We start from the raw sequence: 17708 nt of genomic DNA, 5'->3' as shown, positions 1-17708 counted from the left end.
CAGAAAAAAAGATCCCATTGAGTTTGAATATAACTTGTCTGGAGCTCTTGTTTCCCGGGTGAGCTACGTTAAGGATCTTGGAGTGCTGTTAGATTCGAAACTTACATTTAAGAATCACATTTCGTATGTTGTTGGTAAAGCATCGCGAAGCCTGGGCTTCATTTTCCGTACGGCTAAATACTTTACAGACATTTACTGTCTCAAAAGCCTATACTGCTCTTTAGTGCGCTCTACGCTGGAGTATTGTTCGGCGGTCTGGAATCCGAATTACATGAACAGCGGCGATCGAGTTGAAGGCGTTCAACGAAAATTTATACGGTATGCTCTTCGACGCCTGCCTTGGCGCGATCCTGTTCGTCTACCAAGCTACGAGAGTCGGTGTCAACTCATCCAGCTCGATACTCTCCAGCGTCGTAGAGAAACTGCAAGAGCCTTATTCATCTCTGATCTTCTGTCAGGACGCATCGATTCTCCAGATTTACTAGAGCGAGTTAACATCCAAGCAAGGTCCAGAACGTTACGCGGAAACGTTCTTCTGAGAGTGCCGTTTCGACGAACTATTCAAACAGCTAATGCCGCTATCACGGGACTACAACGCCTCTTCAATCGTGTGTCGCACTTGTTCGACTTTCATTTGTCTCGAATATCATTGAGAAATCGATTCCTGCAGTTTTTTAGATGTAATTAGTTTAAATTTCCATCATTGGGGCCGAGTACGGCCTGTTGATGTGCGTGATAAATAAATAAATAAATAAATAAATAAATAAATAAATGCGTGGAACAAAATGATTTGTTAAATAACATTAAAAAATAAAAATCAACGCATAGCCAACCCTACACACCAAAAAAATCTGAATTTTATCGTTGACGTAATTGCAAACATGACACAATTCAACAAACCGTAATTTACGAAATGACGGAACATTACCGTATTCCGTTTAATTTTACATGAAACATATACTTTACATGCGCAATGACATAAAATTACACTTCCTACCATTCAGAACAAACGCTGTATGACGAGTAAAATTACATGATTTACGAAATTAAACGTCATGTAAAATTAAAATCAAACGTAAAATTAAGTCATTTTTGATGCTCGTATATGTCAGGGTCAGGAGACGTAAATTTAATTTCTAGGTGTGTAATTAGTGTAAAAGTCTTGTTTTGGTATTATAGTATAACATTGGACTTCACTGCAAATGGTTATTATTGTTCTGTCACAGTGACATGGTTTCCGCTAAAAATAACCTGAAAAGTCCGCTTAAAATAACCTGAGTCCTGTGTTGACTCAAATTCTTTGAGTAAATTTAAACACGTTATTCATTGATTAAATAGCATTCAATAAATCAGATGAAATAATGTTTGAAATGGTTTTCGCTGGGATGTTTCGTTTGCCACGATAAAGTTGCTTAATTTTTCATTCAGTATGAATTTATTATGTGATTTGAACAAAGTCACTCAAAGTTACAGCAAATATTCCGGTTGCCAGAAAAAAAATAAATAGTCTGTATTCCACGCTGTGTTGCGCATTCCTCTGTACGGGACTCTATATTGTATACAGACCTAGGGGCAGATCACTTGTGATGCATTTTTAAAAATCAGCGAAATTAAATGCATTTATTTCCATCAAAATAGAAATTCATAATGTATTTTGCGTTGCGTGCAATGTTTTTGCGTTGTGTACACACTTAAAATCCATTACCTACCAGTAGGTAATTTTAATAGGGATCTTTAGAGGTGTGCGGGTTAAGGCATATTATGATGCAGATTAGTACCTTGAGTTAATATTTCAGTCCTTTTCCAATTTTTAGGCCCGAAACTATTGAAAAAAGCATTTTTTAGTTTGTTTCCTTTTAGGACAATAACACATCCAAACCCATGCGACTTGCACGACTCCATACACGCTCATTCAGAACTACTCAAAATTTGAGTTCGGAGCACTCAATTTCAAAAGTCATAGCAATGTGTCAAAAAATGAGTATTAATTTGAGTAGAACTAACTCATCTCTTGAGTAATCATTAAATTTTCAAAGTTCTGAGTGGAAAAACTACTTGTTCTCAAAAAAGTGCAGAGTCAGGCGTCGACTTAAACTTAAACAAGAGCTGATCGTTCATAAAACTATAAGGTAGGTTTCATTGAATTCTCTTGTTTCCAAATCTAACTTCCAGTTGTGTTTTTGCAGTTTCTGCAATTTCTTCAAGATGCCGATCGGCATGAAGTAGATGTAGAGAAAGACCCTCAGATTATATTTACTGTCATCGTAAACGCATGGACAACGGCCTGGAGGATCAGGTAAATGACATTTGAAATAACAATGAATATATTTATAGTTTTATTAAAATGCGGAATGATTATTTTTCGTTTTTGCCTTTTGAGTAAAATGTACTCAAGTTTGACATTTTTATCGCAAACTCAAAACTGAGTAAAAGAGAAAAACTCAATTTTTGACTAAGTGCACTTTTAATGAAATTGGGTGGCTGGTAACTCAAATTTGAGTTTTTATGAATGAGCGTGTAGGTTGCCTTATCAGATCTACCGTAGTTTGCAGATGAAACTTGGGATGGCAGGTTGCTAGCGGATTGACAAAGTACCAGATCATGCTGTGTGGGGTGCTGTCCCGGTTAACAATGAGGCGAACGAGATATTTGCAGATACGTCATTTAGTCGGACAACTGTCAGTTTGTTGGTTGAATTTAATTTGGTTTTTTTAAGTTTAAAAGTCAGAAAAGAATAATTAAGGTTTAAGAATGATATGAGTGCACTCGTAAGGATACCTGCTATCAATAAATATGAAAAACTGGCACAATTTTTCCAAATTAAAGATCCCTATTTGCTGTCCTTATTTCACTGCCGGAAAACAGAGGGAATGAGTTTTTTACTCAAAATTAATGGGATGAAGTTTAGTCGGCTTTGGGGAATATCTCATTATTTTTGGGTAAATTTGGACTCCCTCTCTTTCGTTTTTTGTTGGAGGAAGTAGGATGCACAGATTTAAAATTACCTACTGCTAGGTAATGGAAGTTTTCTGTGTAGCCCTACATTTAACAAAACGTCGAACAAAGTGGATCAGCATAGGATGTTTGTTAAACAAACTTTTTTGCGAGGCAGTGCAAAGCTGATGCAAAAATGGAAATTAAATGCATTTTTTTTCAATTTTATGCAAATTTGTTATACATTCTTAGAGTGATCTGCCCCTAGTGTCTGAGTCTGGGGCCTAGCAGTGCATGGTTGAGTATCAGTACCCAAGTAACCAATAAGCATGCTGAATGCGTCTTAACGGCTACTTGATAAGCACTTAAGTCGTTTTAAATGCTATTTAAAAATCGCTTTTGGCAAAATATACGGCTACATTACTGCTGTGCTATGAAAATGCTTTTTTACTACTGTTGTGCATTCAGAATGCTGCTTACTGGCAAGAAGTTTTTAAACAGTTTTTCAAATACTGATTAACAACAGTTATGCATAACGAATGCCAGCATACTGCAAGAAGCATCCGGAATGCAAATTTTACGCTACTTTACTGCATACACTAATGCTTGTTGGTTACCTGGGTACTTGATTTGCACAAACTAAACATTTTTGTAAAATAATGTTAGATTAAGGTCAATAGTATATTCAGAAGATTTACAGTAAGTAATACGAGTCATGTTTTGGTTATAACATTTTAGTTCCACATTTTACCGCACAGAGGGCGCCAGCACTAACTTTTCAACAGAAAGAGATAGAGATTGATACTCTATCTAATTTCTATGAAAAGTTAGTATTGGCGCTCTCTATACGGTCACAAGTGGAACTAAAATTTTCTAACCAAAATATAACTCGTATTATGTACTACAATTCTTCCGAACATATTATTCAGCTATATCTAACCATTATCTCAAAAAATATAGTTGGTGGGAATCGAGTACCGATATACAACCATGCACTGCTAGGCCCCATGCAATACTGACTCATACATAACTTAGTTAACAGTTTAATAACTTCTTTTAACAAAGCCGGATTCACTAGCATTCTCTATCTTTCTTATTTTCACTTACAGTGATAAGCCATGGCCCAACTAACGAATTTGCGCTTTATATTTAAGGATCACTGAACCAAGAAATGATTGCAATCCCATTCATATTATGTGTATCCATTGAAAGACACAGGAGAAGCACATATAACTTATTATAGCACATCAATAACATTCATTTAACGAATCGATGCATTGTATGTGAACGAAGGTTATCTGTATTATCAGATGAATGTTATGTGATTTGTACATGTGAAAAAATAAATCTCATTGTTATTTCGCATAAAATGTATGTGATTGTTCCAATGATTTTAATCGAGACCATCTTTCAACTGTTTATGGGATTTGCACATAGAAGTCAAGTAAAAGCCTAAATGGAAAATAACTATGTGTGTTTTTAGATAGATTTTAAATGATTTTTGCATTCGGTGCGCCACAACTAGCGAATCGTATCCGTTAATTGGGGCAACTGACAGCTGGCAAAAATTGCCAGAGGGAAACGCTGATTGTTTGTTTTCTTTCGATAAAAAATAAAGATTTTTGCAATTGGCGGAGGCAAATAAATACCAAACAAACAATTTAGCAGGATAATGGCTTAAATAGTTCTTTTTAGGCCTATTCTCTCTGATCAAAGGCTTGTTCAACTTTCGTTGTTTGTTGGGTACTATTTGCTGGCACATAAACCTAATGTCTGTATTTTCAAGACATATTCTTACATTCACAATTCATAACTATAAGGGCCGATTTCTCCATCCTCGCTTAGCGCTTAAGCCAGGTTTAAACGAACTGGTGAACCTGGCTAAAAAGTTAAGCGAGGGTGAAGAAATCGGCCCTAAGGCACATAAAACACAATTCTATAATAATACCAAATACATATTTGTATTTGATAATACGCACATATACATATATATATATATATATATATATATATATATATATATATATATATATATATATATATATATATATATATATATATATATATATATATATATATATATATATATATATATATATATATATATATATATATATATATATATATATATATATATATATATATATATATATATATATATATATATATATATATATATATATATATATATGTATATATATATACATATACATATACTTATGTGTACGCATATATACCCGAATAGAAATGCACAACAGTATTACAGCATTTTTTATTGTTACATAAAATTAATGTAATATTACAACGAAAAACAATGTTATTCTGGAAAATAAATTTACAATGGAAATATAATCACATTTGTTATTTCTACATCCAATTTCATTGTAAACCCGATTTTTACATGGGAAAAGGGGTGTCATTAAGGGATGTAACAATGAAAAAATTGGTCTTTTCCCATACATTCTGAAATCAAAAACATCGATTTACATTGTTTTTCCGTTGTAGATTTTGGAGGCATGAAGGTCTGCATCATAAGTATATTGATGTTACAACAAAAGTTGTTGTTAACAAATAAAACTGTTGTAAATTCAACGGTTCTACGATCAATTTCGATATTACTTTCTGTTCGAGTAGTTTATACAGTTGACATATAGAAGGTATGTGTGCGCGCGCGATAACATTACCATTTCTTCTTCATATGGATTTTAAGTGGTTTGAAGCAAATAGAATTAACGTTGCGATTTTTTCAGTGTAGGTTGGGGCAAAAAACGAAAAAAATATGAATAAAAAAATTCGGTTTGTTTTGTGAGGCCCTTTTCAAATGTTCAACCAAAATAGCCTCTTTTGACATGTTATTCGCTTCGCGCAGGTTAAAAAATTCGCCCGATTTGCTTCAACACGAATACATTCGTCACATTCGTTCGTCAGTTGCAAAGCCCGCAAAAGTTGTGCTCTCCTCCATCATTGTTGGATTGGAAGAAAAAACTGCGTGCCGGTTTTTCTAGGAATCTAGTTTCTCCGTGAGTTTGGCAAGTTTCTTCAACACCGAAATAATTCCGGTCTCAGCTCTTTTTTTTTCTTCGATGGAAACTGCTGGCAAATTCAAAAATACGCTAGTATTTGCCGTTATTGTTTAATAGCTGTTTTGTAGTCTAACGGCCAACGGAAGACTTCCGATTTGCTTTATTTTTAGATGTCCGGAAGAGTCGTGAAATCTCGGGATTATTAAATAGATTGCTGCCTAGCTTGGCCGGTTGGAGTTCTTCCTTTCTGTTTCTGTCATTTTTTCGTCGACGACCGTTTGTGTCAGTCAATTTGAAATTCGCCCAACAGGAGCAACACTACAGAGTGAAGAAGAAGACGGACTGTTGTGTGTCGCGAAAAAGCACTCGAGCTGTAAAGAGAAAGAAGAATCGTTGGGAAAGGAGTCGTTTGTTGCTGCTGTTTGCAATATATTCGTAGTAATTACAAGCGGCACAGAGCCGGATTCCATTTAAAATGAGTTCCGGCAAGCCAGATGATAAATCTAGTGATATTCCGGAGAAATTGTACGATGCTACCACGAAAAGAACCTATAAGAGGTTGCGATTTTTCGGCAAGGTAAGTTCTGGTATATTACTGTTCGGGATATTGGTGGGGGCATTGTCAGGACTACTTTAAACAGAACCATGAATAATTTTGTGGTGATTCGGCAGTGATATTTTCTGGATAACTTGGTAATCTGCGTTGATTGGTAGTTATCGTAATAATTGCTAGCGCTGAACAGCTATACCCTAACCTCAATGTGTCGATCTGCTTAGTAAAACTTTGTATACCCATCACCTATGAATGCTGGAAATTTTAACGTTTGCACTATGACTAATTTTGTACTTATTACATTTACTTCTGTTATATTTGTCTCGCACTGGCGTCAACAACAATACGCGTAAATACTAAAACACGCGATATACTTCGTTCTCAACTTATGTCCCATACAAAGTCCGACCGGGAAGGGTTCTTGGTATCAGATGCATTGTTTACTGTTCCTGTGCGCTAGGAATAAAACGATATAATGGTTAATACTCCGCGTCGGGATGTATCGAGGGTGCTTTTTCTTAAGTGTCATGGAAATCAGATAATTGTCTAGTTAAGTAACGTTAGGGTAAGGTAAGAAGGATATGTTCGAAATTGATGTTTTGCCTACTGACGCTTTTTGATCTAAATGAAGTAATCGGAATCGGGGGAATCGGAAAATTTTGTGCTAAAATGGGTTATTTATTTGTTGTATTTTTACCAACAGATCCCTCGGCTCCAATGGTGATTGCTTAGATTAGTTACATTAGATTAAGAATAGACAAAATCTTAGCTTTAATCGTATTCCTTGTCAAATGGAAATTCGAATACCATTGCCACGCTGCCAAAAATACGCACGCACGACAGACAGTAAGGCCGAGACGAAGAGAGCTCTAGAGTAGACCCTTCGGATGCTGAGGGTGTCTAGAGAGACCCTTCGGATGCGGAGGGAGATACTGAACCCAAAAATTTGAAATTTGAGTAACCTAAGCCGAATCAGAAGTTGTTTATATGCAGAACCAACAAAAACGAATTACCGGCGATAATTTTTATTCCGCATTTATATTTACCATTATTGAACGTCGGACTTATAATGTTCATTCAGAGAAACCTCTTAACCTAACCGAAAAGATTGGTAAACGTACAAGGTGCTGGAACTTAGTGGTGACAGTTTCAAACAATACTACATGTTGTACGCAAAACAAATTCGTTTCTTTTTCACCAAAAACCATACATGCAAGGGAAGCACTGCCTGTACATGCATAAGAGTCCCATATTGAAAAACAGGAAGCCGAGAAAAACGCTGTTCAAGATTTACATTTTCCATTGAGCCTTATGGATGGGACAACCATGTTTTGGTATTTTTTTCGATATTTTCTAAACAAACCTGGTAATCTTATTTGTGCATTATGATTCAGTGGTGATACAGAATACAATCCAACAGATATGCTTATATGGGCAGAGCAGCTTTGTATAATTTACTGCGTGGATTTTCCAACTTCTGCTTGCAATCATGTTAACTTAAAAAAACTTGTCATGCTCATTTCAAGCATCAAGTTATTATAGATTCCTATACGACGGTTTTCACGATGCCACCCACGTATTTAGTGTCAAGGCTGTCTGACGTGTTCTTGATCATAATAAGCGTTAGTACAACTTGATAAAAACAGTTTTTTGCCTACAAAGTTAGATACTTCGAGACAAATTTGGATAGATTCTTCCGCTTTAAACGGCTTTCTAAAGCAATCTTCTCCTTACCCGCGAAATATTCCTGTTCCGGCAACTACTTCAAATCCGCTTTGACATAGGTGTCATCATCAATGACGAAACTCTGCTGGTATTCGTCCCATTTTGGGAAGTTCTGCACCTTGTACTTTCCAATGAGAATCGTTTCTTGGCCCTCTGGGCGAAGCTTTGCAAAATATCAAGCTGCCAAGTCACGTGTCGAAATGTTCGGATTGCACTTCAAATGAGCAATCGCCGCTCTGTAGATTTTTACGTGTTATTCCCATTTTTCGTCCAGCTCCTGACTTGTGGTCCACTGTCATCCGTTCCTCTGGAGTACCTTCGAGATGATGATGTATATCCATCAGTTTTACCAAGGCGCAATGCAACAACCCAGAATTTTGAATTTGGGCGAACAAAACCGTTTCGCCAACAGTTTTTGCTGATTTTTTTGGACTGGAATCCGACTTTTGCGACTTTTGAATGGACTTTTGCCGACTGGAATCTCACTGACAACTGCCAAACTCGGAAAACATAAACAATACACTCACTTGGTTCATTTCGGTTAAATAGAAAAAAGTAATGCAGGCCTAAAGATATCGCAATTAGCCACTAACTCTTTACTAATGCGCTTTGTAGATTAATTCTGCACCAGTGATATTTCTTGTATTGGTCAAAATAACGAAGTGTTCGAAGTCAGCGGTTGCACCGTGTCATAACGTGCGAAGAGCGGTGCTTCACAGCGTAAGACGCACAAGGGTTCTTCAGAACATCCGCAAGCAATATCGTCTCAAAGGATCTAAAATCATTCTTATGTCAACGACCAAAAACAGTAACGCGGCACCGTGTCCAGAATATCGACGAGTATGTGAATACGCGTCATAAAGTCTGGGACATTATGATGCACAAGGGGTATGTCTTAAATACCGATAACAAATGTGCGAAGATCCCGAATATTGCGACGCAATACGATTTTCGGATGTCGTGTAATTTTAACACGCGCATTTATTTTTGTTTCTTATGGTGCACTTATGTCTTTGGCGCCCATTATTTTTAGGACGATTTAACCTGGGACATTATGACGCAGTTCAGATGCGTGTGTGTACCACTGGTTGGCAGTGACATGAAAAAAAGTTTTCTGTATGTGGTCCAAACAAACTACGCAAACAACTTAGTCTCGGGATATAGTAGGTGTTAGCTCTACCGACTTTTCAATTAACCATTTCAGAATGACAAAGACCTAGCGGTAAATTCCGAGGCATTTCCCGTCGGCCAGTATACCAGTATTATAATCAAACTTTTGATTGACGCGTACTTAGTGTGTTATTTTTTATTTATTTGGGTTTAATGTAGAAATTTGTAGGGTATCTCAGCTTTTCACTTTATACATACCTAGATTTAAAAATAGCTGTGGCAGCTTTTCCGTGAGCTCTTGTTTAAAATCCCATTCCAATTTGTATTGTTTATTTTTTCTCCCTTTGATATGATGCGTGAGTATATTAGAATTCAATTTATTCAATCTATTCTACGGATGAAAACTACTATTCTAAAAAATTAACTAGAAAACTGTGGATCCGTCAAACAGGTTGCCAATTGTGCAACGGTCTATTTGATAACCTACTAATAATATATGGAAGATGGAAAAAGCTCACCGGGATTTCCGAGCTGTCTTTGTATCTTCCGGTGAACGCTTGTGTCCACTAGTCTCCCGACTTTCCAGTTTTTCACTGTGACTAAATTCTTCTCCTGTCCTCCAATCACCTGCAGTTTGATGCTTTTCTTCTAAATCGAACACCTCAATTGCTTTTCCGATCTAACGTAAATCGGACGAAAGACAACGACTGTCGACGAAAACAGGGTTCGAAGACGACATACTCACTTAACTAATTAATTTATTGTCGCGTCGTTGGTAGTTTAAGCATTCTAATTTTCTAGTTTGAAACTATTGGATAACTTCAAAGAAAAATGACGGCTGTCTAATGAACGGAAACATAATGAGCTGTTCTTTCGAATTATATACTGTTCGATCCAGCTTTATCATTTCTGGATATCGCCAAGTTTTTCAAACCATGGTTTAATGAATGAATTAACATATTTTAAATCATCGGTTGTTACTCTGCTCTAGCACTAGGAAGCTTTAACACATAACCAAGACCGAGCCGAGGTAGACGCCGACTCGCCGTCGGAAGCGGCGGTGCCTCACAAGCAAACCTGTGAGTATCGATTGATCTGCAGTTTTATTGAAAATACATCTCACTCGATCCACACTTCAACATCAAAAGTGGCCAGGTGGCATCATTGTACGTATAGTCGTAAGTTGGTGAGATTTCCGTGTCACATACCTATTTAGAATTCTGAAATGCAGCCAACAGTCTGCTCCTTTATGCAACGTATTTTCTTTTACACGATCGTTGTTAATTAAAAAGATAAAACATGATATGTGAAACCATCGCCAGCAGACCCTAGACTCCCTTATTATAAATTAGAAGTCAATAATTAAACAACCAAGGCACTAGAGAAATACTCCTTACAGTTTAGGTAATTTGCGTTCTGATGGAGTCCAAAATATAAGCAACCATCTGAATTCGCTTATGTTGAGGTGATTCTGTCACGTTCGCCCGAATGACATTCGCCCGAAAGCCATTTACCCGAAGGACATTTGCCCGAATGTCACATAAACCCGAATGTCATTCACCCGAATGCCACGAACACCCGAAAGACATTCGCCCGAATGCAACATAAACCCGAATGCCATTCGCCCGAATTCCATATACCCGAAAAACATCGAAATGTCAATCGAAAAAAATTAATTTATTAAGATGAAATACAAATTTTATTACATTTGATGCTATGAAGAAATTAACACTAAAGCTATACCAGTCAAATAGTTAATCCAATCACCTGGTTTGTATGTTTTAACTAGGGTTTCCAGTTTTAGATCCTTTCGTGAGTTCTTTTTAGACTTTTTAGCTGTTGGTACCGCTTGTAGTGTACGTAAGACGTACGTAAAATACGTACTAGGGTTTTTCTCTTCAAGCTGCAACTGCTTCAACACACCATAGAATTTCCACGGCTGAACAAACCGTTTCATTTCTTGTGTTAGTCTTCTACATTATTGATGGTTCTAGGAATCTTTGTCGATACATTTTCGAAAACTGACCACGAAGCGGGGGGCAAAGAAGGGTTATCGCGAAACTTTTTGATTAGTTTCCTTCCTACCAAAAATACAATTTATACTAATGTAATACAAAAAATCGTCGAGAGCCTTTGGACAACTTTTCCTCAATTCTTCGAGTGCCATTGGAATACCTTGATGGGGTAAGAAAGCCAAGGCAACAACTTGTTTGTACATTAGTTGTATTCTGTGATCTTCCGAATATTTTGTCTGAAGACCAAGTTGTTTTATTTTTCTGAAAAAACTTTGGTTTAGATGGAAGAATCATCCGTGAATTAGGTGGAAGAATCATCCTGTCTCGAAATCCAATATTACGTAGAGCTATTTGGTATATAGATTCAAGAAATTGCTCTTGTTTTAAAAGAAGGAATCAACCCTTATGTTTGAGTATACCGGGCAGACGAGTGGATCAACAGTTTCTTTGCAAACTTATTTGGCATGCAGATCCAAGGATTTGTTATGTTTGAAAGAAGCAATAAACTCCTAATTGTGGGAAAAGAGCTGCTCATGTTTAAAAGAAGGAATCAATCCCTAAGTGTGAGTAAACCGGGCAAACAAGTGGATCACCGGTTTGATTGCGAGGGCTATTTGGTATACAAACTCAAAGAACTGCTCATATTTAAAGAAGGAATCAACCCCTATATTTCAGTAAACCAAGCATACCAATGGATCACAGGTTTGCCGAGTAGGGACCTCTGCTTCGGTTCCTCCACCTCGTTAATTGTCGCAAAGCCGCATCACACTAGCTTCGCCACATAACATTTATGAGCTACTATTTACTAACGGTGTTGTACCAAATGGACTTCCACCATGCAAGATATAATTATTAATTTAGTTGATTCAATCCGTTAACGGAACATCTAAATATATATTTACCTCGATCGATGGTGTTTCCGAAAGATTTCTTATTATTTTGTCCGGTTTATCACAAGATTTCACCGCTCGAGCTGACAACTGCGTCCTATATGCATCAGCACCTGAAGAGCATTTGTGGCGTTGGCAATAGAACCTCAGTGACGTCGGATAGTACACCTAAAAGCGATATCGCATAGCCACATTGGTCAGTGTACGGTTGACTAATGTGGCTACGCCACATCGCTTTCTGGGGCACTGTCCGACTTCGCTGCCGCTCAGTCGGCTTTAAACTAGCTATAGCCCCTATGTTTGAGTAAACCGGGCAAACAAGAGGATCACAGGTTTGCTTATAACTCCGGCGACGGGTGGATCAACGCCTCGTCCAACGGAACCTCAGCGGCTTTGCGCCGCTTCGGATCCTTGGCCTCGGATATGCGGCCAAGCCGCATCAGACTAGCTCTGCTGTATAAGCTCACCTGTTATTGTTCAGTTTATCAAACTTTGGTTAAAGATTTTACATTTCCCGCTCGGATTTGGTTTATTTAGGTTAAAATACATCCTTTTGGCAAAAAACCGCATTAAAGTCGGACTTCTATCACTAAAGTCTGTAAACTAGACAATGACCCATTTTATATTATGCTTATGAGTGAATGTGGTATTCGGGTTAATGACATTCGGGCGAGTGGTCCATTCGGGTTGATGGCATTCGGGTAAATGGTCCATTCGGGTTAATGACATTCGGGTAAATGGTCCATTCTGGTAAATGGTTTTCGGGCGAACGTCATTCGGGTAAATGACTTTCGGGCGAATGTCATTCGGGCGAATGTGATAGAACCGTTGAGGTAACTAGAAGAAAAAAAGTTTTTGTTTTTTATTCGCCCAAGACCGCCACTAGGCGGCCTACTTATTTTATGGCTAAAAAAATGAAAAATCCATTACTTACAAGAATTATCAATAATATTTTCGTTTTTCATATCACGAAGCTCACCTACAAAAGTTTTTTCAAGCTAAAAAAAAAGGGCACTAAAGGGTTAATTGATATGGTAAACATACTAGCAGTATTAGTCCTTACTCTCAAATACTTTTTCCTACAACTGTGCTATTTCATCTCTATCTTATAACAGAATTCGATTATCCCTGTTCTAGTATTCATTACATTATGGACCAGGCATTTTAGGGATTCACAAAAAGAAGCTCTGCCCATAGTGAACATAAGAATGGATAAATTCCACTATTCCCCATAAAGTTTGCTCGAACCGAATGTCCGCCTGGTTTGACTCGAATAGACCACACCGACCCGAAAGGGTTGCTTATCATTTTTGACAGCCGGTGTGCTTGGTCGAGTAAAATAATAATCGGAACAAGTCCTGAATAACTAACCATCTCTTAGGTACCAGTCCTGCACTCCATTCCTGAACTAGCCTCATACTCACGGTCAAAAGAGGCGACAACTAGTAGGATCAACATGTCCCCCGTCCAAGCGAATTGATCAACTTGCAAATGGGAGCACATTTCTACCAATTAGCCAAGAAGACTTCTGAACTAATGAGAATAGATCATGCCAGTCAAAGGCCACAGGGTCAGCGCTATCTCGTACAGTTCCTGAAATTAAGAGTTTTATTAGTGCTACGTATAGATTTCGTTTCAATGATAGTGTCCCAATCCCTCTTGTTAAACTCGCTTACCGCTGCTTTTCTCTTCCGGCATTTCGACGCCGTCGGTCGACCGTCTCATAGAAGAGATCTCTTTTATCGAATCCTCAATTTCCGTCGGGACTCGTATATCAGACGCTCAAGGAGTTCTACTGGCTCGAATATTAACTATCTGAAGCGAAAATGACATTATTTATACTATTAAATATGTTCCCTAATCTTATAATCAGTTGTCTGTCGATTCTAGCGCAGAAACGTTAATGATGTGACCATCAAGAAAACGTTAGACAACCTTAATTGACCCCCTTCGACGCCAGTTTGGTCTTACCAAGCCGTAGCGCGGGTGGCGGCGTGAAAACTGCCGAATAGGGGTTGAGAACAGCTTGAAACAACATCTGATTTTACTCCAAATGTATGTGATATCCAAGACTGACTTGGATAGTTTCATCGAGTCTAGTTTGCATACCTTACGTAACTAGACTTACTGTTCTCCATTCACCCAAATATACAAAAAAAAATATGCATAAAATAGGAAACGTTAAGGTACGAAAACAGTTAATCGCGATCAATTAAAAAATTGAAGAAGATCAGTTGAGTGGTTTTTCGGCAATCGTCATCACGGAAAACCATTTTTGGAAAAACGACATTTCGACAAGTTACCACTGCTTTTAGAAGACGAACCGCGCTTCGAAACGCTGTAACTTTTGATCTATTTCTCGGATCTCTAGAAAAATTTGGGAAAATATTCTCAAGGGGTTTTACTTTTAGATAAGGTAATAAAAAACTTTCGATATTTTAAATAAAAAGGTATGTAACCCCCCTTAAGTTTGTTGACGTTCAAATGTTGGAAAACGAATCCAGGTAAGCTGCGTACAAGGCACTCGATTTACCAACTACACCATGCCTATCCACTCCATTAGCTTTTTAGTATATGATTTATTATGCCAGGTAATTTAAAACCAAACTATTTTCGTTATCTAGGGTGGATTCGCAAAATGCTACGAGATTATGGACGTCGTTACGGAAGAGGTGTACGCCGGGAAGATTGTATCCAAGAAGCTCATGATGAAACACAATCAAAAGGAAAAGATGACCCAGGAAATCACGATTCACCGGTCGCTGAATCATAAAAATATCGTTGGATTCCATAGCTTCTTCGACGATCCTTTGAACATCTATATCGTACTGGAGCTGTGCAAAAAACGAGTAAGTTTTAATGTAAACACCATCCATACAATGGTTTTGATGTTGAGTCTTTACTTTCCTTCGACAGTCCATGATGGAGCTGCACAAGCGGCGAAAAGTCATTACCGACTACGAGTGCCGTTATTACATCCACCAAGTGCTAACAGGGGTAAAGTATCTACACGAAAGGCATATCATCCATCGGGATCTGAAGTTGGGTAATCTTTTTCTGAACGATGATCTGCACGTCAAGATCGGAGATTTCGGATTGGCGACTAAGATCGAGTATGAAGGCGAACGTAAGAAGACGCTTTGTGGCACACCGAACTACATTGCCCCAGAAATACTGAACAAGAAAGGTCATAGCTATGAGGTGGATATTTGGTCGATCGGTTGTGTTATGTACACACTGCTCGTTGGTCAGCCACCATTCGAAACGAAAAGTCTGAAAGATACATACACCAAGATTAGAAAATGCGATTATCGTCTACCAGCAACGTTGCGTTCGAGTGCAGCCGAAATGATCTGCTCCATGCTGCAGTCGGACCCGATCAAACGACCAAGTGTGGCACAGCTCTTTAATTATGACTTCATCTCCAGCAGTCACATTCCTTTATCACTTCCGATCTCTTGTTTAACGATGGCGCCTCGTGCCGATCAACTGGAAGCCACCGATCGTGCGGGTAGGAAACCACTTTCTGAAGTTAACGGTACTAAATGTGCACCAAGTGCAATACTATTTATCTTTCTAAAATTTTTGCTCCTCCTTTTTTACATCATTTAGATGACACACGATTTGAATCATCTTTCCTGAAGAACAACTTACACGATGCAATTACGGCTTCTGGCACAATGTCCCGGCACAACGAGGGATACCGTACTGATATTGAGAATCTGTACAAACAACTGAGCTCATTGATCGCATCGAAGCCACCTAAATTGATGGCAAATTTGGACGATGAAAACACTGATCCGGCCGTACAGCCACTCTTCTGGGTGTCTAAGTGGGTTGACTACAGCGATAAGTATGGTTTTGGCTATCAACTCTGCGACGAGGGTATGGGAGTGATGTTCAACGATACCACTAAACTGATCATGCTTGCCAATGGACTGTAAGTATTTGTTATATCCATCAACAGACCAAGCAAGCAGTTCCATCAACTAATAGTAATCCGTTTTAGTAATGTGCACTTTATCGACAAGGAAGGAGTCGAAACGTACATGGATACTCACACCTATCCACCCCAGATGGAGAAAAAAATGAAACTGCTGTCCTACTTTAAACGTTACATGACAGAACATTTGGTCAAAGCCGGCGCAGGAGCCGTCAACATTGAAAGTGATCAAATATCTCGTATTCCCCATCTGCACACTTGGTTCCGCACAATGTGTGCGGTGGTAATGCACTTGACCAACGGTACCGTTCAAGTAAGTAGTATTATGAACACAATATTCGCTTGCTTTGCTTGTAATGAAATATATTCTCTTGTAACAGCTCAACTTCTCCGACCATCAGAAGATCATTCTCTGTCCGCTGATGCGTGCTGTCACGCTAATGGATAACAACAAGAACTTCCGAACATACCGTTTCTCCACCATCCAGGAACAAGGTTGCTCGAGCGATCTGTACCAGAAAATTCGATACGCGCACGAAAAACTGAAGAAGTTATTGGAGAAACTCACGTAGAAGGTAACAGCTGTCTTCGTTTCGGAACAGGTAGTTTTCATAGCTTAATTTAGCAGCGGCTCTCTTTCCCAACACGAAAAGTAGCAGGTGACGCGAATCTTTACGCACACTTTCTCTTTTGGATAAGTATTTTTTACACCCTGTTTAGGAAGATACGATGATCTAGAAATAGAAATCTTGACGGCAATCGTTAATGGAAGAAAAAGTAACTGTAAGCAACACGTTGGTTGTTTCTGACGGATGACATTATCTTTAATATTTTGTTCTTTATCTAAGGTTATATTCTATTCCGTATAATAAACAAATAGATGTGTGGTAAGGATAGTGTTACTGGAGTTAGCGCTACCTACCGAAAGAGCTCAAATGACCGTAGTGTCGACGAAATAAAAATTTGTGTATTCAGTATTCACAACAGTTGATAACGTCTAGAATAAACTGTGCCTTCCTTTCGTAACAGCACTACGGTGTATGAAATTAATCTTTGAGGCCATTTTCCTTTCTTTGGAAAATGAATCCAGCTCAGCCACGCCATGCCAATTGATCGATCTACTTAGTTCAGATTGAAACGTTACGTCACGGTACAAATATATGCATAGAAGTGAACAAACAAGAATAAAAACCTTGATCTTTGTTGATTCCAATTCAGAAAAGCAGGATAGCGTTAAGTTAAGCGTTGTAGATAATTACTCATCGATTAGAATAAAAAAAAAAACATTTTATAAATGTGGTGTATCGTTAATTTGAAGAATCACACATCCTTACTAGTTATTCATACCCTTTGTTACTGTTGCAGTGGTGAAATTGACTTATTTCTAATTCATAGTTTGAAGGCTTTTTTAAACTAGTCAGAATTATTATTCATTAAGACGGATTGATTTCTCGGACGAATGTCTCCATAACGATGGCAAAATCTGTGATTTTTGTGTTTCATAATAATCTCGAC

At 38.0% G+C, this 17708-nt stretch overlaps 1 protein-coding gene across 2 annotated transcripts; it reads left to right on the top strand.

Annotated features, from left to right (window-relative positions):
* The first annotated feature begins 5797 nt into the window (after window positions 1–5797).
* On the top strand, window positions 5798–17468 carry LOC131683597 (serine/threonine-protein kinase polo). 2 transcript variants are annotated; one of them, XM_058965706.1, is made up of 7 exons: window positions 5798–5954; window positions 6128–6534; window positions 14875–15099; window positions 15167–15788; window positions 15863–16190; window positions 16260–16506; window positions 16574–17468. In XM_058965706.1, the coding sequence occupies exons 2-7, from the start codon at window positions 6433–6435 to the stop codon at window positions 16763–16765; spliced, it is 1716 nt and encodes a 571-aa protein (XP_058821689.1). In that variant the 5' UTR covers window positions 5798–5954; window positions 6128–6432; the 3' UTR covers window positions 16766–17468. The 2 variants fall into 2 exon arrangements, with proteins under 2 accessions (XP_058821689.1, XP_058821690.1); XM_058965707.1 differs by having other exon boundaries at window positions 5850–5954; window positions 6104–6534.
* The last annotated feature ends 240 nt before the right edge of the window (window positions 17469–17708 follow it).

The sequence above is a fragment of the Topomyia yanbarensis genome, chromosome 2, assembly GCF_030247195.1.
Source record: "Topomyia yanbarensis strain Yona2022 chromosome 2, ASM3024719v1, whole genome shotgun sequence".
NCBI classification, from domain to species: domain Eukaryota; kingdom Metazoa; phylum Arthropoda; class Insecta; order Diptera; family Culicidae; genus Topomyia; species Topomyia yanbarensis.
The sequence above is the reverse complement of the archived record's forward strand: the minus strand, read 5'-3'. Positions and strand labels throughout refer to the sequence as shown.

Coding starts and splice junctions, on each gene's coding strand:
- LOC131683597 (XM_058965706.1), top strand. CDS start 6,433: ATGAGTTCCGGCAAGCCAGATGATAAATCTAGTGATATTCCGGAGAAA. Junction 6,535..14,874: donor GGTTGCGATTTTTCGGCAAG/GTAAGTTCTGGT, acceptor TTCGTTATCTAG/GGTGGATTCGCAAAATGCTA. Junction 15,789..15,862: donor ACCACTTTCTGAAGTTAACG/GTACTAAATGTG, acceptor TACATCATTTAG/ATGACACACGATTTGAATCA.